This window comes from Bombina bombina, chromosome 1 (genome assembly GCF_027579735.1).
Source record: "Bombina bombina isolate aBomBom1 chromosome 1, aBomBom1.pri, whole genome shotgun sequence".
Classification (NCBI taxonomy): domain Eukaryota; kingdom Metazoa; phylum Chordata; class Amphibia; order Anura; family Bombinatoridae; genus Bombina; species Bombina bombina.
Genome location: NC_069499.1, coordinates 1,555,429,794 through 1,555,454,303, shown reverse-complemented (window position 1 = coordinate 1,555,454,303; position 24,510 = coordinate 1,555,429,794). Strand labels below are relative to the sequence as shown.

The 24,510-nt window shown below is 41.4% G+C and overlaps 1 protein-coding gene across 5 annotated transcripts in view; it reads right to left on the bottom strand.

Annotated features, from left to right (window-relative positions):
• The window catches only part of PRPSAP1 (phosphoribosyl pyrophosphate synthetase associated protein 1), a 274,592-nt gene that overhangs the window by 192,991 nt on the left and 57,091 nt on the right, over positions 1-24,510 (bottom strand). For all 5 annotated transcript variants that reach the window (XM_053709311.1, XM_053709304.1, XM_053709322.1 and 2 more), the window contains exon 5: positions 7,903-8,075. In XM_053709311.1, coding sequence (XP_053565286.1) covers positions 7,903-8,075 — 173 coding nt within the window. The remainder of the gene's footprint in view (positions 1-7,902; positions 8,076-24,510) is intronic.

Sequence of the window (24,510 nt, the reverse complement as noted above, 5' to 3'; positions counted from 1 at the left end):
ACGATACCAATGACGCCTTCAGAAAGTCTTTTCTAAGTATCAGAGCTCCTCTCACATGCGACTGCATGCCATGCCTCTCAAAAACAAGTGCGCCACACCGGCGCGAAAATGAGACTCTGCTTATGCTTTGGGAAAGCCCCTAAGAAATAAGGTGTCTAATACAGTGCCTGCCGATATTATTATATCAAAATACCCAGATAAAATGATTCCTCAAGGCTAAATATGTGTTAATAATGAATCGATTTAGCCCAGAAAAGTCTACAGTCTAAATAAGCCCTTGTGAAGCCCTTATTTACGATCGTAATAAACATGGCTTACCGGATCCCATAGGGAAAATGACAGCTTCCAGCATTACATCGTCTTGTTAGAATGTGTCATACCTCAAGCAGCAAGAGACTGCACACTGTTCCCCCAACTGAAGTTAATTGCTCTCAACAGTCCTGTGTGGAACAGCCATGGATTTTAGTTACGGTTGCTAAAATCATTTTCCTCATACAAACAGAAATCTTCATCTCTTTTCTGTTTCTGAGTAAATAGTACATACCAGCACTATTTCAAAATAACAAACTCTTGATTGAATAATAAAAAACTACAGTTAAACACTAAAAAACTCTAAGCCATCTCCGTGGAGATGTTGCCTGTACAACGGCAAAGAGAATGACTGGGGTAGGCGGAGCCTAGGAGGGATCATGTGACCAGCTTTGCTGGGCTCTTTGCCATTTCCTGTTGGGGAAGAGAATATCCCACAAGTAAGGATGACGCCGTGGACCGGACACACCTATGTTGGAGAAATAATGCCCAAATATTTATTCACTCAGTACCTCAGAAATGCAAACGATTCTACATTCCAGCAAAAACGTTTAACATGAATTAAATACCTATTAAAAGGTTCAATGTACTTTTACAGAGTAATTCCGGTGAAATACCATCCCCAGAATACTGAAGTGTAGAGTATACATACATGTCATTATAACGGTATAGCAGGATTTTCTCATCAATTCCATTCAGAAAATAAAAACTGCTACATACCTCAATGCAGATTCAACTGCCCGCTGTCCCCTGATCTGAAGCTTTTACCTCCCTCAGATGGCCGAGAAACAGCAATATGATCTTAACTACTCCGGTTAAAATCATAAGAAAAACTCTGGTAGATTCTTCTTCAAACTCTGCCAGAGAAGTAATAACACGCTCCGGTGCTATTGTAAAATAACAAACTTTTGATTGAAGTTATAAAAACTAAGTATAATCACCATAGTCCTCTCACACCTCCTATCTAGTCTTTGGGTGCAAGAGAATGACTGGAGGTGACGTAGAGGGGAGGAGCTATATAGCAACTCTGCTGGGTGAATCCTCTTGCACTTCCTGTAGGGGAGCAGATAATATCCCAGAAGTAATGATGACCCGTGGACTGATCACACATAACAGAAGAAAACTGGACTAATGGCACTACTATATAAACTTAGGATAGGGCCTAGCCTAGTTGTTTAACTTTTAACAAGCAAGATGTTTTGAGCTGTTATAGAACTTCATAGTATAACTATTACTCTATCCTCACGCAGTATAACGGCTGAAAGCCTGTAATATATAAATATTGTGGAAGTTGTTTATAAGTTATACCATGGGAGAATATTTAAAAGTGTAAAAAAGAATTGCCAAAAAAATATAAGAACACACTGACCGAGTGTGTCAACAAGCCTATCAGTAACTCAGATCCTCTTAAAGGAGCAACCTACAGATATTTAGATATTGAAAAGCCGGGACAACTTGTCTGCAGGATAAATAGCCTAATACCGATGTACCATTAACCAGTGAAAGGCAAAATAGAGCTTCTCATTAGCAAACACAATTGGCCAACCACACTTCATACTATTTAGTATTATAAAACCATGTATAGGTTTTACTTGATATCAAACAATTTGTAATATAGTAATATAGTATAGTATAGTATAGTAGTATAGTATACCTGAGGTTATATACTTGTAAAATTACATGGTGATAATATACTACGGTTATAAAAAATATAACACGATCTGCCAATGATTTACTGTGGAGAAGTATAACATTATAAAATAAATTCTGGTTATAGTCAGTTTGCCATCACTCGGTATTAACACACTTATAGTGTTTACAAATATCTATACAGTATGGCACAAGTACGAACTTACTCTGCAGAGTCTATATTCAATTATTATTAGAATTTATATAGAGGGTTATATATAGAGAGGCCAAGCTAAGGTATTCAGAAATCGAGTAATATTAATAGAACTACACAACAGATGTTTATCTAAATATATTACTCTGTACAACAAGAAGCACAGAATATTATTCTTATCCCTCTTTTGATCAAACAATTACACTGTAACTTCACACTAACTCAATGAGTTGATCAAAAAGCACATCAGAATAATCTCAACCAACCGTCACAGGAATTACTCATAATTTATGTGAATATGCTAGAAATTCATGTAAAATAAACTAATAGCAGTGGGTTGTGTGTGATATCTATTATAGTGACTTTCCATCACCAGTACTTTAAATTTTTTATTTAAGGGAATTTGCACTTAGCTATGGATCATTACATCCTAGGGTGAGAATAAACCCCTTAGTTACAAATTATTATATTTTAGGGTGAGGATAAACCCCCTTGGCAATCCTTTTGCACGCAAGTGGACCCTCAGATTATTTAAATATCAGCCACATCTTGTGTTTTTAATGTAACTATATATGTTTGTTTGTGGAGCAGTTTTTAACTTCTATCTTAATAAAGGTTATATTTTAATTTGCTACAGTTATTACCGTTATTCCTCCTAAGAATCTTTGTTCTAACTCTCAAGCCAGCATCCCTTAGGCAAGAATGCTACCCAGTGTACACCATTTTTTAATCTCAGGATTAAAATAGTCTACGTCTCTTATCCAAGCCTGGACAAAGAGAGAAAGTCTGCCCCCTACTAGATCTGGTCCCGGATCGGGGGCCACCCCTTCATGCTGTCTTGGTAGCAGCAGCAGGCTTCTTGGGTAGTTTACCCTTTGTTCCAAGACTGGTTGGGTCTCCATGTGGACTTGGCTTGTGAATAATTCCCTTCCTGTTTAGTGGAAGAGGAGACTCCCTTGAAATTTCGAAAGGAACGAAAATTAATCTGACGTCCCCTTTGCTTAGATGTTTTATCTTGAGGGAGGAAGTGACCCTTACCTCCCGTAAAGTCCGAAATGATCTCTTTCAAGTCAGGCCCGAACAGGGTCTTGCCCTTGAAAGGAATAGCCAAAAGCTTGGATTTAGAGGCCACATCCGCAGACCACGATTTTAACCATAAGGCTCTTAGTGCTAAGATGGAGAATACCGAACTCTTAGCTGCCAATTTGGTGATCTGAAAGGAAGCATCCGTAATAAAAGAATTAGCCAGCTTAAGGGCCTTAATTCTATCCTGTATTTCTTCCAAAGAAGTCTGAGTCCTAAGAGACTCTTCTAGGGCGTCAAACCAAAAAGCAGCCGCAGTCGTGACTGTTACAATGCAGGCCGCCAGTTGCAATAGGAACCCTTGATGAGAGTTTTTTGAGAAGACCCTCCAACTTCTTATCCATGGGGTCTTTGAAAGCACAACTGTCCTCGATAGGGATAGTCGTACGCTTAGCCAGGGTAGAGATAGCTCCCTCCACCTTAGGGATCGTCTGCCAAGAATCCCGAACGGTGTCAGCTATAGGGTACATCTTCTTAAAAATAGGGGAAGGGGAGAACGGGATACCCGGTGTTTCCCATTCCCTTGCAATAATGTCCGAAATTCTCTTAGGAACCGGAAAAAGTTCAGAATAAGAAGGAACCTACAAATATCTGTCCATCTTACTCAATTTCTCTGGCAGAACCACAATAGAGTCGCAGTCGTCCATAGTCACCAAAACCTCTCGTAGCAAAAGTCAGAGGTGTTCAAGCTTAAACCTGAAGTACATTACGTCCGAATCTGTCGGGGGCAATGCACTTCCTGAGTCAGACAGTTCCCCTTCAGACAGAGCCTCCATACCCCCCAATTCAGAGCCCTGGGAGGGTACATCGGAGATCGCCATCAAAGCATCAGAAGTTGCAGGGCCCACATGGGCCTCTTTCCTACTGCGTTTGCCTTGCAATGCTGACAACTTAGATAAAACTTCTGAAAGGGTGGATGACATAACTGCAGCCATATCCTGCAGAGTGAATGAAGCAGACGCAGTTGGAGAACACGGCGTCGCCTGAGCGGGCATTAAAGGCTGTGACGCTTGGGGAGAAAGTTGCGGCATACCCTGAGTCTTATCAGTCTGAGAAACATCCTTAGATATACTTGCATTAAAGAAAATGTATTCTTTAAACTGTAAAGCCCTCTCAGTACATGAGGGACAAAAAGGAATAGGGGGTTCCACATTGGCATCTAAACACATAGAACATGTGCTGTCCTGAAGGTCAGCCATGACAAAAGATAAGCAAAGGCAATATTGGTTGTGGTACTGAGATAAACTGTAAATAAAATAACAAGTAAGCAGCTAATATAAATGAAAACAAATATGTTGAAAAAAAACGAGTGTACTGCGCCTTTAAAAAATAAAACGGTACAATTTTTACTGCTCAGCACTCTACATGAAAAAGCAAGGAAGCACAGTTAGGTTACACTAGCTTTTCTTAAGCAAGCAGCTAATATGATCTACACGCTAAATGTTTGAAAACCCTGAGGGACAGAAATTTACACATTTCACCTAGCCACAGTTCTGCTGCGGCGCCTACCTGTCCCCATGAGCCAACAAATAGCACTCCGTGAACTGCGTGCCTAAGACCGCTTGTGAATATGACTGAACAAGCGGACTTGGGAAACACCGGAGCCTCGAGGTACACTGCCGTTGGAACCCGGAATACCAACTGCGCGGCTAAGCACGCAAACGCTAAGCCCCGCCCGATAAGAAAGACCGCATGGGGAATACAAATGTCGGATAGAAACAACTTTTGAATAAACAATGTGCCCCTTGAAATGTCCTGTGCCTGTCAAATGTTAAGGCATAATAATTGGAGTAAGAACTCCCTAAACAGTCCCCAGCGTCAAGCCCACATTCAATGTGCAATTGTAATGCAACCGGGCTAAAACTTAAAAAGCCCACTGTTATCGCCTCACAGCTGAATTCTCCAGCTCATATAATAAAGGGAGAAACATCCATGCATATAAATTACCCTTGCAAGTTGATTACCCCTTCCTGGTGCAGGAAATAATGGCCAGTCTGTTCTGAGCTACACCGTCTCCCCAGAATCAAAAGACTGTACATACCTCAATGTTGAGTGCAGCATGAACTTGTCCCACACGGAGAAGAGGTCCTTTTCATCACCTCCTGCAGATCTGTGGGGACAAACAGGGTCTTAGATAATATCTGCTAAGACGATCAGCAGGGCAGCAAACAGTATGGGAGGCGCAGAGAGAATGTAGAATCTCCCCAGTTCCCATTGCTGAAAAACCTGTAGCTTTACCCTGAGAAAAATAGCACTCACTGGAACCATTTAAAAATAATAAACTCTTGATTGAAGAATCTAAACTAACACCTCACTTTACCTCTTCCTATCACTAACACAGGCAAAGAGAATGACTGGAGTGGGAGGGAAGGGAGGAGCTATATATACAGCTTTGCTGTGGTGCGCTCTTTGCCTCCTCCTGCTGACCAGGAGGCGATATCCCATAACTAAGGATGAAATCTATGGACTCGTCGTATCTTGTAAAAGAAAAAAACACACCAACTTTGACCCACAAAAGCCGTTACAAATCTACAACCAACAAAAAACACCCATGCTAAATAGTTTCTAAATGTTGTCCTGAGTTTAGAAATACCTAATGTTTACATGTTCTTTACAAGTTATAGGGCAATAAGTACAAGTAGCACTTTGCTATTTCCAAACCATTTTTCTTTTAAAATTAGCGATAGTTCCATTGGAACACTGATATCTGTCAGGAATCCCTGAATAACCCTTCACATGTATATATTTTTTTTTAGCGGACAACCCAAAGTATTGATCTAGACCCATTTTGGTATATTTCATGCCACCATTTCATTACCAAATGTGATTAAAAAAAATCGTTCACTATTTCAAAAACTTATCACAATTTTAGGTTTCGCACTGAAATTATTTACAAACAGCTTGTGCAATTATGGCACAAATGGTTGTAAATGCTTCTCTGGGATCCCCTTTGTTCAGAAATAGCAGACATATGGCTTTGGTATTGCTTTTTGGTAATTAGAAGGCCGCTAAATACCGCTGTGCACCAAACGTGTATTATGCCCAGCAGCAAAGGGGTTAATTAGGGAGCTTGTGGGGTTAGCTTTAGTGTAGTAGACAACCCAAAGTATTGATCTAGGCCCATTTTGGTATATTTCATGCCACCATTTCACCGCCAAATGCGATCAAATAAAAATAAATCGTTCACTTTTTCACTAACTTTAGGTTTCTCACTGAAATTATTTACAAACAGCTTGTGCAATTATGGCACAAATGGTTGTGAATGCTTCTCTGGGATCCATTTTGTTCAGAAATAGCAAACATATATGGCTTTGGCATTGCTTTTTGGTAATTAGAAGGCCGCTAAATGCCACTGCGCACCACACTTGTATTATGCCCAGCAGTTAAGGGCTAATTAGGTAGCTTGCAGGGTTAATTTTAGCTTTAGTGTAAAGATCAGCCTCCCACCTGATACATCCCACCCCCTGATCCCTCCCTGACCCCCCTTAAACAACTCTCTACCCTCCCCCACCTCACAATTGTCACCGCCATCTTAAGTACTGGCAGAAAGTCTGCAAGAACTAAAATAGAAAGTATATATATATATTTGGAATATAACTTTGAAAAGTCCTGGCGAGTGCACTCTTTATATATATATATATATATATATATATATATATATATATATATATATATATATATATATATATATATATATATATATATATATATATATATTTATTCCGCAGTGTTGGATCCCCCTTAGCCAAACAGTTCTCTAACCCTCCCCTCTCTACCTAGTTGCCGCCATAAAGGGTACTGGCAGACAGCTGCAATTTGTTTAAAAAAAAAAAATTGCCTCCTAATAATTTCATTAATTTTGATGATCTGTCTATACATATCTAATGTCTGACTAGTGATTTAAAATCAAATCCAACCTGTCTGCTAGTAAGGATTTTCTTAACCTCTCGAGTTTCCTGAAGCCTGCCGATGCTTTCATTGGAGATGCAGTTATTGACATAATTAAGATTAATTAGCAGTTCTTTCTAGAAGGGCTTTGTGGTTTAAGTCCTGGTCAGCTGATATGGTTTCTAAATCCAAACTTATCTCTTTCTTTCCAGGGAAAGATGTTGTTTGGTTCTGGGTTAGATTCTGCCATTTATCTTGCTATAAGATCAAGCTACTGAGCCATTGTTTGTTCCTGGCTGAGTGCTTCTTTTTCTTACTATGTATATAACACATTTCATGATAGACTTTTTCCTTGCACATTTAGCTTACTGTAAATATTAGATAGAAGGCCAAGTCTTAGTATAAATCTGAGTGATACTAAACACATAACATGCAATTCCTTCGCGACTGTCGGCCTTCAATTACAGTAAACCACCCCCAGTATGTTTAGCACACAATGGGAAAGTGTCAGGTCTGTTTTAATGGTGCTGAAACAAACAATTCCCAGAAACAGAAGGTGGCTTTGTTATTGGTGTGCGGGCGTTAAACACATAGCATCACAAGGTTGCTTGTGCTAGAATTAAATGTCCAAACAAACTAGAGTATGTAAATTTTTTACTATAATGGCCCTTTAACTAGTTTAGAAGAGAGAATACCTCTTTTTATGAAGAGGTAGGAATTAATTTTCATTCCTCAGTTGACAAAAAAAACAAAACACAATAATTTTTTATGGTTGTTACCTGCGTTAGACAGCATGGAGGCCAGCAGCTTACAGACGATGGACCCTCTCTTACGCATTTTGCTCTGCTTACTGTATGGGAAATAAGGGATTACCCCAATAATGTTCTTGGCACAGGAGGTCTTTAGCGCATACGTCATGATCAGCAATTCCATCACTGCTGTATTCACATCCCTGTGCGAGGAAACACAAAGCAAGTAAAGTCTACATATCCATCATGCATATGAAAAAAGAATCAACAGTTTAAAAAAGAAACCTGTAAAACATTTAAAAAAAGAAAATGTATTTCTTTTTTTGACCCGATGAGTCCACGGATCATCTTAATTACTAATGGGATATTCACCTCCTGGTCAGCAGGAGGAGGCAAAGAGCACCACAGCAGAGCTGTTAAATAGCTCATCCCTTCCCTCCCACTACAGTCATTCGACCGAAGTTAGGAAAAGAAAGGAAGAGCCAAGGTGCAGGTGTCTGAAGTTTACAATAACCCACAACCTGTCTGAAAGAACAGGGCGGGCCGTAGACTCATCGTCTCAAAAAAACATAATTTATGCTTACCTGATAAATTCCTTTCTTCTGTAGTGTGATCAGTCCACGGGTCATCATTACTTGTGGGATATTATCTGCTCCCCTACAGGAAGTGCAAGAGGATTCACCCAGCAGAGTTGCTATATAGCTCCTCCCCTCTACGTCACCTCCAGTCATTCGACCAAGGACCAACGAGAAAGGAGAAGCCAAGGGTGTAGTGGTGACTGGAGTATAATTTAAAAAATATTTACCTGCCTTAAAAAACAGGGCGGGCCGTGGACTGATCACACTACAGAAGAAAGGAATTTATCAGGTAAGCATAAATTATGTTTTCTTCTGTTAAGTGTGATCAGTCCACGGGTCATCATTACTTGTGGGATACCAATACCAAAGCAAAAGTACACGGATGACGGGAGGGATAGGCAGGCTCTTTATACAGAAGGAACCACTGCCTGAAGAACCTTTCTCCCAAAAATAGCCTCCGAGGAAGCAAAAGTGTCAAATTTGTAAAATTTGGAAAAAGTATGAAGCGAAGACCAAGTTGCAGCCTTGCAAATCTGTTCAACAGAGGCCTCATTCTTAAAGGCCCAAGTGGAAGCCACAGCTCTAGTGGAATGAGCTGTAATTCTTTCAGGAGGCTGCTGTCCAGCAGTCTCATAAGCTAAACGAATTATGCTACGAAGCCAAAAAGAGAGAGAGGTAGCAGAAGCTTTTTGACCTCTCCTCTGACCAGAGTAAACGACAAACAGGGAAGACGTTTGTCGAAAATCTTTAGTTTCCTGTAAATAAAATTTAAGGGCACGAACTACATCCAGATTGTGCAAAAGACGTTCCTTCCTCGAAGAAGGATTTGGGCACAAGGATGGAACAACAATCTCCTGATTGATATTCCTGTTAGTGACTACCTTAGGTAAGAACCCAGGTTTAGTACGCAGAACTACCTTATCCGAGTGAAAAATCAAATAAGGAGAATCACAATGTAAGGCTGATAACTCAGAGACTCTTCGAGCCGAGGAAATAGCCATTAAAAATAGAACTTTCCAAGATAACAACTTTATAACAATGGAATGAAGGGGTTCAAACAGAACACCCTGTAAAACGTTAAGAACAAGGTTTAAACTCCATGGTGGAGCCACAGCTTTAAACACAGGTTTAATCCTGGCCAAAGCCTGACAAAAAGCCTGAACGTCTGGAACTTCTGACAGACGCTTGTGTAACAGAATGGACAGAGCTGAGATCTGTCCCTTTAAGGAACTAGCGGATAACCCCTTTTCTAAACCTTCTTGTAGAAAAGACAATATCCTAGGAATCCTAACCTTACTCCAAGAGTAACCTTTGGATTCGCACCAATATAGGTATTTACGCCATATTTTATGGTAAATCTTTCTGGTAACAGGCTTCCTAGCCTGTATTAAGGTATCAATAACTGACTCAGAAAAACCACGCTTTGATAAGATCAAGCGTTCAATTTCCAAGCAGTCAGCTTCAGAGAAGTTAGATTTTGATGTTTGAAAGGACCCTGAATCAGAAGGTCCTGTTTCAGAGGTAACGACCAAGGTGGACAGAATGACATGTCCACCAGATCTGTATACCAAGTACTGCGTGGCCATGCAGGCGCTATTAGAATCACTGATGCTTTCTCCTGTTTGATTCTGGCAATCAATCGAGGAAGCATCGGGAAAGGTGGAAACACATAAGCCATCCTGAAGGTCCATGGTGCTGTCAAGGCATCTATCAGGACCGCTCCCGGATCCCTGGATCTGGACCCGTAGCGCGGAAGCTTGGCGTTCTGTCGAGACGCCATGAGATCTATCTCTGGTTTGCCCCAACGTCGAAGTATTTGGGCAAAGACCTCTGGATGAAGTTCCCACTCCCCCGGATGAAAAGTCTGACGACTTAAGAAATCCGCCTCCCAGTTCTCCACTCCCGGGATGTGGATTGCAGACAGGTGGCAAGAGTGAGACTCTGCCCAGCGAATTATCTTCGATACTTCCATCATTGCTAGGGAGCTTCTTGTCCCTCCCTGATGGTTGATATAAGCTACAGTCGTGATGTTGTCCGACTGGAACCTGATGAACCCCCGAGTTGTTAACTGGGGTCAAGCCAGAAGAGCATTGAGGACTGCTCTCAATTCCAGAATGTTTATTGGAAGAAGACTCTCCTCCTGATTCCATAGTCCCTGAGCCTTCAGAGAATTCCAGACAGCGCCCCAACCTAGTAGGCTGGCGTCTGTTGTTACAATTGACCAGTCTGGCCTGCTGAATGGCATTCCCCTGGCCAGATGTGGCCGATAAAGCCACCATAGAAGAGAATTTCTGGTCTCTTGATTCAGATTTAGAGTGGGGGACAAATCTGAGTAATCCCCATTCCACTGACTTAGCATGCACAGTTGCAGTGGTCTGAGATGTAGGCGTGCAAAAGGAACTATGTCCATTGCTGCTACCATTAGTCCGATTACCTCCATGCATTGAGCTACTGACGGGTGTTGAATAGAATGAAGGACACGGCATGCACTTTGAAGTTTTGTTAACCTGTCCTCTGTCAGGTAAATCTTCATTTCTACAGAATCTATCAGAGTCCCCAGGGAACTCTTGTGAGTGGAAAGAGAGAACTTTTCTTTTCGTTCACTTTCCATCCATGCGACCTTAGAAATGCCAGTACTATCTCTGTATGAGATTTGGCAGTTTGAAGGCTTGAAGCTTGTATCAGTATGTCGTCTAAGTACGGAGCTACTGAAATTCCTCGCGGTCTTAGTACCGCCAGAAGAGTGCCCAGAACCTTTGTGAAGATTCTTGGAGCCGTAGCCAGTCCGAATGGAAGAGCTACAAACTGGTAATGCCTGTCTAAAAAGGCAAACCTTAGATACCGGTAATGGCTTTTGTGAATCGGTATGTGAAGGTAAGCATCCTTTAAATCCACTGTGGTCATGTACTGACCCTCTTGGATCATGGGCAAAAATGTTCGAATAGTTTCCATCTTGAACGATGGAACTCTTAGGAATTTGTTTAGGATCTTTAAATCCAAGATTGGCCTAAAGGTTCCCTCTTTTTTGGGAACTACAAACAGATTTGAGTAAAACCCTTGTCCTTGTTCCAACCGCGGAACTGGATGGATCACTCCCATTAATAAAAGATCTTGTACGCAGCGTAGAAACGCTTCCTTCTTTGTTAGGTTTGTTGACAACCTTGACAGATGAAATCTCCCTCTTGGGGGAGAGGATTTGAAGTCCAGAAGGTATCCCTGAGATATGATCTCTAACGCCCAGGGATCCTGAACATCTCTTGCCCAAGCCTGGGCGAAGAGGGAAAGTCTGCCCCCCACTAGATCCGGTCCCAGATCGGGGGCCCTCAATTCATGCTGTCTTAGGGGCAGCAGCAGGTTTTCTGGCCTGTTTGCCCCTGTTCCAGGACTGGTTAGGTTTCCAGCCTTGTCTGTAGCGAGCAACAGCTCCTTCCTGTTTTGGTGCAGAGGAAGTTGATGCTGCTCCTGCTTTGAAATTACGAAAGGAACGAAAATTGGACTGTCTAGCCTTGGCTTTGGCCTTGTCCTGAGGCAGGGCATGACCTTTACCTCCTATAATGTCAGCAATAATCTCTTTCAAGCCGGGCCCGAATAAGGTCTGCCCTTTGAAAGAAATATTAAGCAATTTAGATTTAGACGTAACATCAGCTGACCAGGATTTCAGCCACAGAGCTCTGCGTGCCTGAATGGCGAATCCTGAATTTTTAGCCGCAAGTTTAGTTAAATGTACTACGGCATCTGAAATAAATGAATTAGCTAACTTAAGGAATTTAAGTTTGTGTGTGATGTCATCTAGTGTGGATGATTGAAGTGTCTCTTCCAGAGACTCAAACCAAAATGCTGCTGCAGCCGTGACAGGCGCAATACATGCAAGAGGTTGCAATATAAACCCTTGTTGAACAAACATTTTCTTAAGGTAACCCTCTAATTTTTTATCCATTGGATCTGAAAAAGCACAGCTATCCTCCACTGGGATAGTGGTACGCTTAGCTAAAGTAGAAACTGCTCCCTCCACCTTAGGGACCATTTGCCATAAGTCCCGTGTGGCGGCGTCTATTGGAAACATCTTTCTGAATATAGGAGGGGGTGAGAAAGGCACACCGGGTCTATCCCACTCCTTAGTAACAATGTCAGTAAGTCTCTTAGGTATAGGAAAAACGTCAGTACTCGTCGGTACCGCAAAATATTTACCCAACCTACACATTTTCTCTGGGATTGCAACTGTGTTACAATCATTCAGAGCCGCTAATACCTCCCCTAGTAACACACGGAGGTTCTCAAGCTTAAATTTAAAATTTGAAATGTCTGAGTCCAGTTTATTTGGATCAGAACCGTCACCCACAGAATGAAGCTCTCCGTCTTCACGTTCTGCAAACTGTGACGCAGTATCAGACATGGCCCTTGCATTATCAGCGCACTCTGTTCTCACCCCAGAGTGATCATGTTTACCTCTTAGTTCTGGTAGTTTAGCCAAAACTTCAGTCATAACAGTAGCCATATCTTGTAATGTGATTTGTAATGGCCGCCCAGATGTACTCGGCGCTACAATATCACGCACCTCCTGAGCGGGAGATGCAGGTACTGACACGTGAGGCGAGTTAGTCGGCATAACTCTCCCCTCGTTGTTTGGTGAAATATGTTCAATTTGTACAGATTGACTGTTTTTTAAAGTAGCATCAATACATTTAGTACATAAATTTCTATTGGGCTCCACTTTGGCATTAACACATATAGCACAGAGATATTCCTCTGAATCAGACATGTTTAACACACTAGCAAATAAACAGCAACTTGAAAATACTTTTCAAAGTAATTTACAAATAATATGAAAACGAACTGTGCCTTTAAGAAGCACAGAAAAAAATTATAACAGTTAAAATAATTAAGTTATAGCATCAATCTTTGTCAGAATATACAGTTTTAGCAAAGGATTGTTCCCCTCAGCAATTAAACAACACAACTTTAGCAAAGGTTTAATCCCATTAGCAAAGATAACAATTTCTGAAAGCAGGAAACAAATTACAGAATAAACGTTTTTATCTCAGTCAAACTAAGTTGCTGACTGAAATATTTGATGCATAGTAAAAGCGCCCCTCCCCCACACACACAGCAGTGAGGGAGAACAGAAACTGACAGAAAAAACAGATTTAAGCAACTGCCAAGTGGAAAAATAGTGCCCAAACATTTATTCACTCAGTACCTCAGTAAATGAAAACGATTTTACATTCCAGCAAAAACGTTAAACATAATCTCTAGTTATTAAACAGCTTTATGTCTTTCTTACAGTGTAATTCTAGTGAATTACCATTCTCCCAGAATACTGAAGTGTAAAGTATACATACATGACATTATATCGGTATGGCAGGATTTTCTCATCAATTCCATTGTCAGAAAATAAAAACTGCTACATACCTCTATGCAGATTCATCTGCCCGCTGTCCCCTGATCTGAAGTTTACCTCACTCCTCAGATGGCCGAGAACAGCAATATGATCTTAACTACTCCGGCTAAAATCATAGCAAAACTCTGGTAGATTCTTCCTCAAACTCTGCCAGAGAGGTAATAACACACTCCGGTGTTATTTTAAAATAACAAACTTTTGATTGAAGATATAAAACTAAGTATAATCACCATAGTCCTCTCACACGACCTATCTAGTTGCTGGGTGCAAGAGAATGACTGGGGGTGACGTAGAGGGGAGGAGCTATATAGCAACTCTGCTGGGTGAATCCTCTTGCACTTCCTGTAGGGGAGCAGATAATATCCCACAAGTAATGATGACCCGTGGACTGATCACACTTAACAGAAGAAAGAAATACATTTATAAGGTAAGCATAAATTTTCTTTTCTTTTTTAAGACACGAGTCCACGGATCATCTTAATTACTAATGGGATTCAATACCCAAGCTAAAGTACACAGATGATACGGGAGGGACAAGACAGATAACCTAAACGGAAAGCACCACTGCTTGAAGAACCTTTCTCCCAAAAGCAGCCTCAGCCGAGGCAAAAGTGTCAAATTTGTAAAATTCTGAAAAAGTGTGAAGAGAGGACCAAGTTGCAGCCTTGCAAATCTGTTCCACAGAAGCTTCATTTTTGAATGCCCATGAGGAAGCAACAGCCCTCGTGGAATGAGCCGTAACTCTCATATGCAAAACGTATGATACTCTTCAGCCAAAAAGAAAGAATTAGCCATAGCTTTCTGTCCCTTACGTTTTCCTGAGAAAACCACAAACAAAGAAAAAGACTGATGAAAGTCCTTAGTAGCCTGCAGGTAAAACTTTAAAGCATGGCCACGTTCAAATTCTGCAGAAGTCTTTCCTTCTGGGAAGAAGGATTAGGACACAAGAAAGGAACAACAATCTCCTGATTAATGTTCCGATCAGAAACAACCTTAGGAAGAAATCCTAATTTAGTACATAAAACTACCTTATCTGAATGGAAAATAAGGTAAGATGACTCATACTGTGATGCCGAGAGCTCTGACACTCTCTGAGCAGAAGAAATAGTAACAAGAAATAAAACTTTCCAAGATAACATTGTAATATCTAAGAAATGCATAGGCTCAAAATGGAGTCCCTTGAAAATTTTTGAGAATTAAATAAAGATTCCATGGAGAAGCAACTGATTTGAACACAGGCCTGATCCTGACCAAGGCCTGACAGAATGATTGTACATCTGGAACAGCCGCCAGACATTGCTGTAACAAAATAGATAATGCCGAGATTTGCCCCTTTAGGGAACTCGTCCAGAAACCTTTTCTCCAAACCTTCTTGGAGAGAAGGCAAAATTCTAAGAATCCTAACTCTACTCCATGGGTAGCCCTTGGATTAAACCAATAGAGACATTTACACCAAATCTTATGGTAAATCCTTCTAGTTACAGGCTTACGAGCCCGAATCATGGTCTCTATGACAGAGTCAGAAAATCCCTGTTTGAATAAAAGTAAACGTTCCTTCAGAGAAACTAGATTTGGATGAAGGAAGGGCCCCTGAATCCGAAGAACTTTCCTCAACGGAAGTCTCCAGGGTGGTAGAGATGTCATCTCGACCAGATCTGCATACTAAATCCTGCAAGGCCAGGTCGGTGCTATGAAGATCACTGATGCCCTTTCCTGTTTGATTTGAGCAATTACTCAAGGAAGAAGAGCAAACGGAGGAAACAGGTATGCTAGATTAAAGATCCAAGGGGCCGCCAGAGCATCTATCAGTTCCACCTGGGGGTCCCAGGACCTCGACCCGTATCTTGTGAGCTTGGCATTCTGTTGCGATGCCATGAGATCTAATTTCGTCTGACCCCACTTGAAAATCAAGCTGGAGAACACTTCCGGATGAAGTTCCCACTCCCCCGGATGAAAGGTCTGTCCGCTCAGGAAATCCGCCTCCCAGTTTTCCACCCCTAGGATGTAGATCGCCGACAGGCAGCAAGAATGGGCCTCCGCCCACTAAATTAATTTGGATACCTCTGTCGTCACTAAGGAACTCCTCGTTCCACCCTGATGATTGATGTAAGCCACTGACGTTATGTTGTCCGACTGGAACCTGAAGAACTGTACTGAGGCTAACTGGGGCCAGGCCAGAAGAGCATTGTAGATTGCTCTCAGTTCCAGAATGTTTATGGGTAGAACAGACTCCAACCGAGTCCATGTTCCCTGAGCCCTTAGAGAGCCCCAGACTGCTTCCCCCCGTAGAAGGCTGGCATCTGTTGCCACAATCCACTAAAATGGTCTGCAAAAGATTCCCTAGAAGAGATGATCCAGAAACAACCACCATAGTAGAGAATCCCTTGTCTTCTGCTCAAGTAGTAATCGAGGAGACAAGACCACATAATCTCTGTTCCATTGTCTGAGCATGCTAAACTGTAGAAGTTTGAAATGGAAGCAAGCAAACGGGATGATGTCCATTGTCGCCACCATCAGCCCGATTAACTCCATGCACTGGGCCACTGATGGCTGAGAAGAGGACTAAAGGACTAGACTAGCATTGATAATCTTTAGTTTCCTTATATTAGTCAGCAAAATCTTCATAGACAGGGAGTCTAGTATGGTTCAGAAGAAAGTTACCCTTGCATTTGGAACTAAGGAACTCTTTCCCAAATTCACCTTCCACTTGTGAAACCACAGGAAGGATAATACCGTGTCCGTGTGAGATCTTGCTTTATGTAAGGATGGCGCCTGGACTAGGATGTCGTCCAGATATTGCGCCAATGCAATGCCCCTTAACCGAAGCATCGTCAACAGTGATCCCAGAACCCTTGAAAAAATCCTGGAAGCTGTGGCAAGACCGGAGGGAAGAGCCACAAAGTGGCAGAGTCTGTCCAGGAAGGTAAACCTTAGGAACTTGTGATGATCTCTGTGAACGGGAACATACAGATATGTGTCTTTTAACTCCATGGTTGTCATAAATTGACCCCCTTGGAACAACGGAAGAATGGAACGAATATCTTCCATCTGAGGACAGTACTCCGAAAAATTTGTTTAGACCCTTGAGATCTAAAATAGGTCTGAAGGTTCCCTCTTATTTGGGAACTACGAACAAGTTGGAATAAAATCCCAGTCAACAGTAAAATTTGGACAACGCCTGCTTGGAAGAAAGAGTTGAACAACTTCCTTTGAAAAATCTAAAGGACGTGAACTATACTGACAACTGCTTTCTAATTCTGAGGGAAGGAATTACCCTTACCTCACGTAATATCAGAGAAAATTCTTTAAATGTATTGCCCCGTAATGCGAATCGAACTTGACTTGCCAAAGTCTTAATTTGCTGCTCTAACCATTATACTAATTCAGGTGAAATCTAGTGTCTCTGATACCGCCCTGTTTACTTGTCGGATAGGATTTCTTTGCTAAAACTTTTCAAGATGATTATCTTGAAAAAGCCCTATCTATGGGTGAAACGCGTTGAAGCTTACCAGTTGTTACTAACATATCTACTCTACTCACACAGCTTCTTATCATTTAGAAGAGTTTGGCCAGACTCTATCTTCAACAAAGACATTTTCAGCAAAGAAATCCTATCCGACAAACAAACAGGGCGGTATCAGAGACACTAGATTTCACCTGCGTGCATATGCACTAAGTGCAAGTTTTCTAACTACGCTCAGAGGAAACTACACCACTGCTCATCTACCACATAACAGTGAGTACTAGTGCTGGATATACAGCCATTTGTGATTTTAAAAGTATACCGCAATCTGTTTACACCGCTTCCATCCTGTCATAATCATCCCTGTCTTGCATCAATCAGTAAGAAGGTATATGCTGGGCTTTCTTACGGTGTGTATAGACTTGACATCAATGCTGGGATCACTACTTTGTACTACCATCCATATATAAGACAACTAGTTGATATGAATTTACATCTCTATGCTCTTATGCTGTTGGAAGTTACTATAAGCTAGTAAGCTTAAAAGGACAATATTCTTAATATCTCTCGAAGTTGGATGATATTATTTGGATGTACTGAGGAGAGTTATATCTTTGTTTGGAGACAAAATAAGAAAGCGACTACATCATTGTGTAAAGGTACACCCAATACATCAGATATATATATCTATTTTTTAAGGTGGTATTTTTTCTTGGTGTTATTTTGGGAGACGTCCTTAATAGGCCTTGCGTTATATTGGACATTTTTTTATCTGGACTTTTTATTTGCCTAAATACACTCTATCTATATATCTATATATCTATATCTATATCTCTATATCTATATATTCTATTTTTATACTGTTCATTTTTATTTTTTATTTGTGCGACATTATTTCATGTGCATGAGATCACCAAACAATTGTTGCACTAGGAATTTAGTCCTTTAATATGCGATATCATTTGTATTAGTATTCCTAATATTTAAAGTTATAATTAAAACTTTTAGTCTACTTTTCATTCTACCCGTGAATCTGCATGGTTAATCTAATAAATGTTGTGCTCCTGTTCATTTTTATCCTATTTTCGTTTTTATTCTCAGCTTATATCACTAGTTCATTTTTTATTTTGTATTTGTGTATTTAGACATCCGATAATTTGTAGCATTTTTATACACATTTTCCTTCTTTTAAGCACTTAGTATATACATTGTATTTAACTCAAAATACTCAGGAACACTTTAATTTGAACCCAGGAATACTTCACACTTTTTGATAGATAACACTTTTTTCTTAGTACACCTTAGAGTAAATTACACCATCTTTTCTTTTCTATGTTTTTATTTCTATAAGGGATATTTTTCAATCAGGAATCACTTTTGTTGGCCACACTTTATATTAAACTCTGCTTTTGCGCCATCCTATTTTCTTTTATCTGTATAGTCCTATTGGTTATTCTTGTAGAAGGGGTTCCTAGGATAGGCTGTGAGTGTATAGTCTAGCGTAACACTCTTTCACAAAATTATTCTTACAGCCTCACCAACCATAAAGCAAGAACCATAAAGTCCAGTTCCTCTAACTAAACTATACACATTGACCCTTCTCCCACAAACTAGATACCCATGATTCATAAAAAATTTCAGCCAATAGCCCTCAGCTATCCTATAAACTATACTCTCTTCTCTGCAGTCCAAATCATACTCCAGACATAAGTCAGATTCAGATTACCCACCTGCCAATCCTCACAAGCCATACCATCTCTCACCACTACAGAAAACCCATGAACAAGACTAACCCAACACAGTCCAACAAATGAGCAACCCTCCCCCAATCTGGCTGACCACAGAATCCAGACCCTTCGCTCCCTACAAAAACTAGGATCCACCTGCGACTCCTTCCTCGTCCCCCACTTCCCCAAAAAATAAATCAGATCCACCTGTGACTCCTTCCTCATTACCCCCTTCCCCAAAAAATAAATCAGATCCACCTGTGACTCCTCCCCATAAAGCAAACCCTTCTGAGGCCTTTTTGCACCCCAAACCACCCAACTACTTTAATAAACATTCTTCTCTCACCAATGCACCCCAAACCACCCAACTACTTTAATAAACATTCTTCTCTCACCAATAATAAGAAGTCCTTTATTCTGCATCTACCATTTTATCCTGACTGTAACTCAGATGATCTCCAACACCTAGAGTTTACCCTCCTGTCCGTCTCATGCAGTTTTAAATCCCTCTTGTGTTTTGTATCTACAACTGCACACAAGGCACGCACATTGCCCTCTGCAGCATTTATAACTCATAAGCGTCCAGGAAAACATGGCCGAGGTGGCAGCCCTAGGTGCGAGTCATATGTCAGCATAAAACACACAATTTATGCATACCTGATAAATTTATTTCTCGTGTGGTGTATCCAGTCCACGGATCATCCATTACTTGTGGGATATTCTCATTCCCAACAGGAAGTTGCAAGAGGACACCCACAGCAGAGCTGTTATATAGCTCCTCCCCTCACTACCATATCCAGTCATTCGACCGAAAACAAGAAGAAAGGAGAAACCATAGGGTGCAGTGGTGACTGTAGTTTAAATTTAAAAATTACCTGCCTTAAAATGACAGGGCGGTCCGTGGACTGGATACACCACAAGAGAAATAAATTTATCAGGTAAGCATAAATTGTGTTTTCTCTTGTAAGGTGTATCCAGTCCACGGATCATCCATTACTTGTGGGATACCAATACCAAAGCTAAAGTACACGGATGAAGGGAGGGACAAGGCAGGTACCACTGCCTGTAAGACCTTTCTCCCAAAAATAGCCTCCGAAGAAGCAAAAGTATCAAATTTGTAGAATTTTGAAAAAGTATGAAGCGAAGACCAAGACGCCGCCTTGCAAATCTGTTCAACAAAAGCCTCATTTTTAAAGGCCCATGTGGAAGCCACAGCTCTAGTAGAATGAGCTGTAATCCTTTCTGGAGGCTGCTGGCCAGCAGTCTCATAGGCTAAGCGGATTATGCTTCTTAGCCAAAAAGAAAGAGAGGTTGCCGAAGGCTTTTGACCTCTCCTCTGTCCAGAGTAAACAATAAACAAAGCAGATGTTTGTCGAAAATCTTTAGTAGCTTGTAAGTAAAACTTTAAAGCACGAACCACGTCCAGATTATGTAATAGACGTTCCTTCTTTGAAGATGGATTAGGACACAAGGAAGGAACAACAATCTCTTGATTGATATTCTTGTTAGATACCACCTTAGGTAAAAACCCAGGTTTGGTACGCAGGACTACCTTATCCGTATGGAAAATCAGATAAGGAGAATCACATTGTAAGGCAGATAACTCGGAAACTCTGCGAGCCGAGGAAATAGCTACCAAAAAAAGAACTTTCCAAGATAAAAGTTTGATATCTATGGAATGAAGAGGTTCAAATGGAACTCCTTGAAGAACCTTAAGAACCAAATTTAAGCTCCATTGCGGAGCAACAGGTTTAAACACAGGCTTGATTCCAACTAAAGCCTGACAAAATGCCTGAATGTCTGAAACATCTGCCAGACGCTTGTGCAAAAGAATAGACAGAGCAGAAATCTGTCCCTTTAAGGAACTAGCTGACAATCCTTTTTCCAAACCTTCTTGGAGAAAGGATAATATCCTGGGAATCCTGATTTTACTCCATGAGTAACCCTTGGATTCACACCAATAAAGATATTTACGCCATATCTTATGGTAAATTTTCCTGGTGACAGGCTTTCGTGCCTGTATTAAGGTATCAATGACTGACTCGAAGAAGCCACGCTTTGATAAAATCAAGCGTTCAATCTCCATGCAGTCAGTCTCAGAGAAATTAGATTTGGATGGTGGAAAGGACCCTGAAGTAGAAGGTCCTGTCTCAGAGGCAGAGTCCATGGTGGAAAGGATGACATGTCCACTAGATCTGCATACCAGGTCCTGCGTGGCCACGCAGGCGCTATTAAAATCACTGATGCTCTCTCCTGCTTGATCTTGGCAATCAGTCGAGCGAGCAGAGGAAACGGTGGAAACACATAAGCCAGGTTGAAAGACCAGGGCGCTGCGAGAGCATCTATCAACGTCGCCTTGGGGTCCCTGGGCCTGGATCCGTTAAAAGGAAGCTTGGCGTTCTGTCGAGACGCCATGAGATCCAGTTCTGGTTTGCCCCAACGATGAATCACTTGTGCAAACACCTCCGGATGGAGTTCCCACTCCCCCGGATGAAAAGTCTGACGACTTAGAAAATCCGCCTCCCAGTTCTCTACACCTGGGATATGGATAGCTGATAGGTGGCAAGAGTGAATCTCTGCCCAGCGAATTATCTTTGAGACTTCTAACATCGCTAGGGGACTTTTTGTTCCCCCTTGATGGTTGATGTACGCCACAGTCGTGATGTTGTCCGACTGAAATCTGATGTACCTCAGAGTTGCTAACTGAGGCCAAGCCTGAAGAGCATTGAATATCGCTCTCAGTTCCAGAATATTTATCGGAAGGAGTGACTCCTCCTGAGTCCATGAACCCTGAGCCTTCAGGGAGTTCCAGACTGCACCCCAACCTAGAAGGCTGGCATCTGTCATCACAATTGTCCAATCTGGCCTGCGAAAGGTCATACCTTTGGACAGATGGACCCGAGATAGCCACCAGAGAAGAGAATCCCTGGTCTCTTGATCCAGATTTAGTAGAGGGGACAAATCTGTGTAATCCCCATTCCACTGACTGAGCATGCATAGTTGCAGCGGTCTGAGATGTAAGCGTGCAAACGGTACTATGTCCATTGCCGCTACCATTAAGCCGATTACTTCCATGCACTGAGCCACCGAAGGGCGCGGAATGGAATGAAGAATACGGCAGGAATTTAGAAGCTTTGATAACCTAGACTCCGTCAGGTAAATTTTCATTTCTATAGAATCTATCAGAGTCCCTAGGAAGGAAACTCTTGTGAGTGGGGATAGAGAACTCTTTTACTCGTTCACTTTCCACCGATGCGACCTCAGAAATGCCAGTACTATGTCCGTATGAGACTTGGCAATTTGGAAGTTTGACGCCTGTATCAGGATGTCATCTAAATAAGGGGCCACTGATATGCCCCGCGGCCTTAGGACCGCCAGAAGCGACCCTAGAACCTTTGTGAAGATTCTTGGGGCTGTAGCTAATCCAAAGGGAAGAGCTACAAACTGGTAATGCCTGTCCAGAAAGGCAAAGCTGAGAAACCGATGATGATCTTTGTGTATCGGAATGTGAAGAAAAGCATCCTTTAGATCCACTGTAGTCATATATTGACCCTCCTGGATCATAGGTAGGATGGTACGAATAGTTTCCATCTTGAACGATGGAACTCTGAGGAATTTGTTTAAGATCTTTAGATCCAAAATTGGTCTGAAGGTTCCCTCTTTTTTGGGAACCACAAACAGATTTGAGTAAAAACCCTGTCCTTGTTCCTCCTTTGGAACTGGATGGATCACTCCCATGAAAATAGCCCCCTCCCACTCATACTACAACAGTGGAAAACCTCAGGAAACTGTTTCTAGGCAAAAATAAAGCCAGCCATGTGGAAAAAATTCCCCCAATAAAGTTTTATCACCAAGCATACATAAAAAAACGATTTAACATGCCAGCAAACGTTTTATATAGCATTTTTATAAGGGTATTACCCCTGAGAGTAAGCATGATACCAGTCGCTATTAAATCACTGTATTCAGGCTTAACTTACATTTATCCGGTATCAGCAGCATTTTCTAGCATTTCCAATTCTAGAAAAAATTGTAACCACATACCTCATAGCAGAGTAAACTGCACGCCATTCTCCCGCTGAAGTTACCTCTCTCCTCAGACATATGTGAGAACAGCAATGGATCTTAGTTTCAACCTGCTAAGATCATAGAAAACTCAGGCAGATTCTTCTTCTATCTCTGCCTGAGATAAAATAGTACAACTCCGGTACCATTTAAAAATAACAAACTTTTGATTGAAGAAAATAACATAATTTATGCTTACCTGATAAATTCCTTTCTTCTGTTGTGTGATCAGTCCACGGGTCATCATTACTTCTGGGATATTATCTGCTCCCCTACAGGAAGTGCAAGAGGATTCACCCAGCAGAGTTGCTATATAGCTCCTCCCCTCTACGTCACCTCCAGTCATTCGACCAAAGACCAACGAGAAAGGAGAAACCAAGGGTGTAGTGGTGACTGAATTATAATTTAAAAAATATGTACCTGCCTTAAAAAACAGGGCGGGCCGTGGACTGATCACACAACAGAAGAAAGGAATTTATCAGGTAAGCATAAATTATGTTTTCTTCTGTTATGTGTGATCAGTCCACGGGTCATCATTACTTCTGGGATACCAATACCAAAGCAAAAGTACACGGATGACGGGAGGGATAGGCAGGCTCATTATACAGAAGGAACCACTGCCTGAAGAACCTTTCTCCCAAAAATAGCCTCCGAAGAAGCAAAAGTGTCAAATTTGTAAAATTTGGAAAAAGTATGAAGCGAAGACCAAGTTGCAGCCTTGCAAATCTGTTCAACAGAGGCCTCATTCTTAAAGGCCCAAGTGGAAGCCACAGCTCTAGTGGAATGAGCTGTAATTCTTTCAGGAGGCTGCTGTCCAGCAGTCTCATAGGCTAAACGTATTATGCTACGAAGCCAAAAAGAGAGAGAGGTAGCAGAAGCATTTTGACCTCTCCTCTGTCCAGAATAAACGACAAACAGGGAAGAAGTTTGGCGAAAATCTTTAGTTGCCTGCAAGTAGAACTTGAGGGCACGAACTACATCCAGATTGTGCAGAAGACGTTCCTTCTTTGAAGAAGGATTTGGACACAAGGATGGAACAACAATCTCTTGATTGATATTCCTGTTAGAGACAACCTTAGGTAAGAACCCAGGTTTAGTACGCAGAACTACCTTGTCTGAGTGAAAGATCAGATAAGGAGAATCACAATGTAGGGCTGATAACTCAGAGACTCTTCGAGCCGAGGAAATAGCCATTAAAAATAGAACTTTCCAAGATAACAATCTTATATCAATGGAATGAAGGGGTTCAAACGGAACACCCTGTAAAACGTTAAGAACTAAGTTTAAACTCCATGGCGGAGCAACAGTTTTAAACACAGGCTTGATCCTAGCTAAAGCCTGACAAAAGGCCTGGATGTCTGAATTTTCTGACAGACGCCTGTGTAACAAGATGGACAGAGCTGAGAT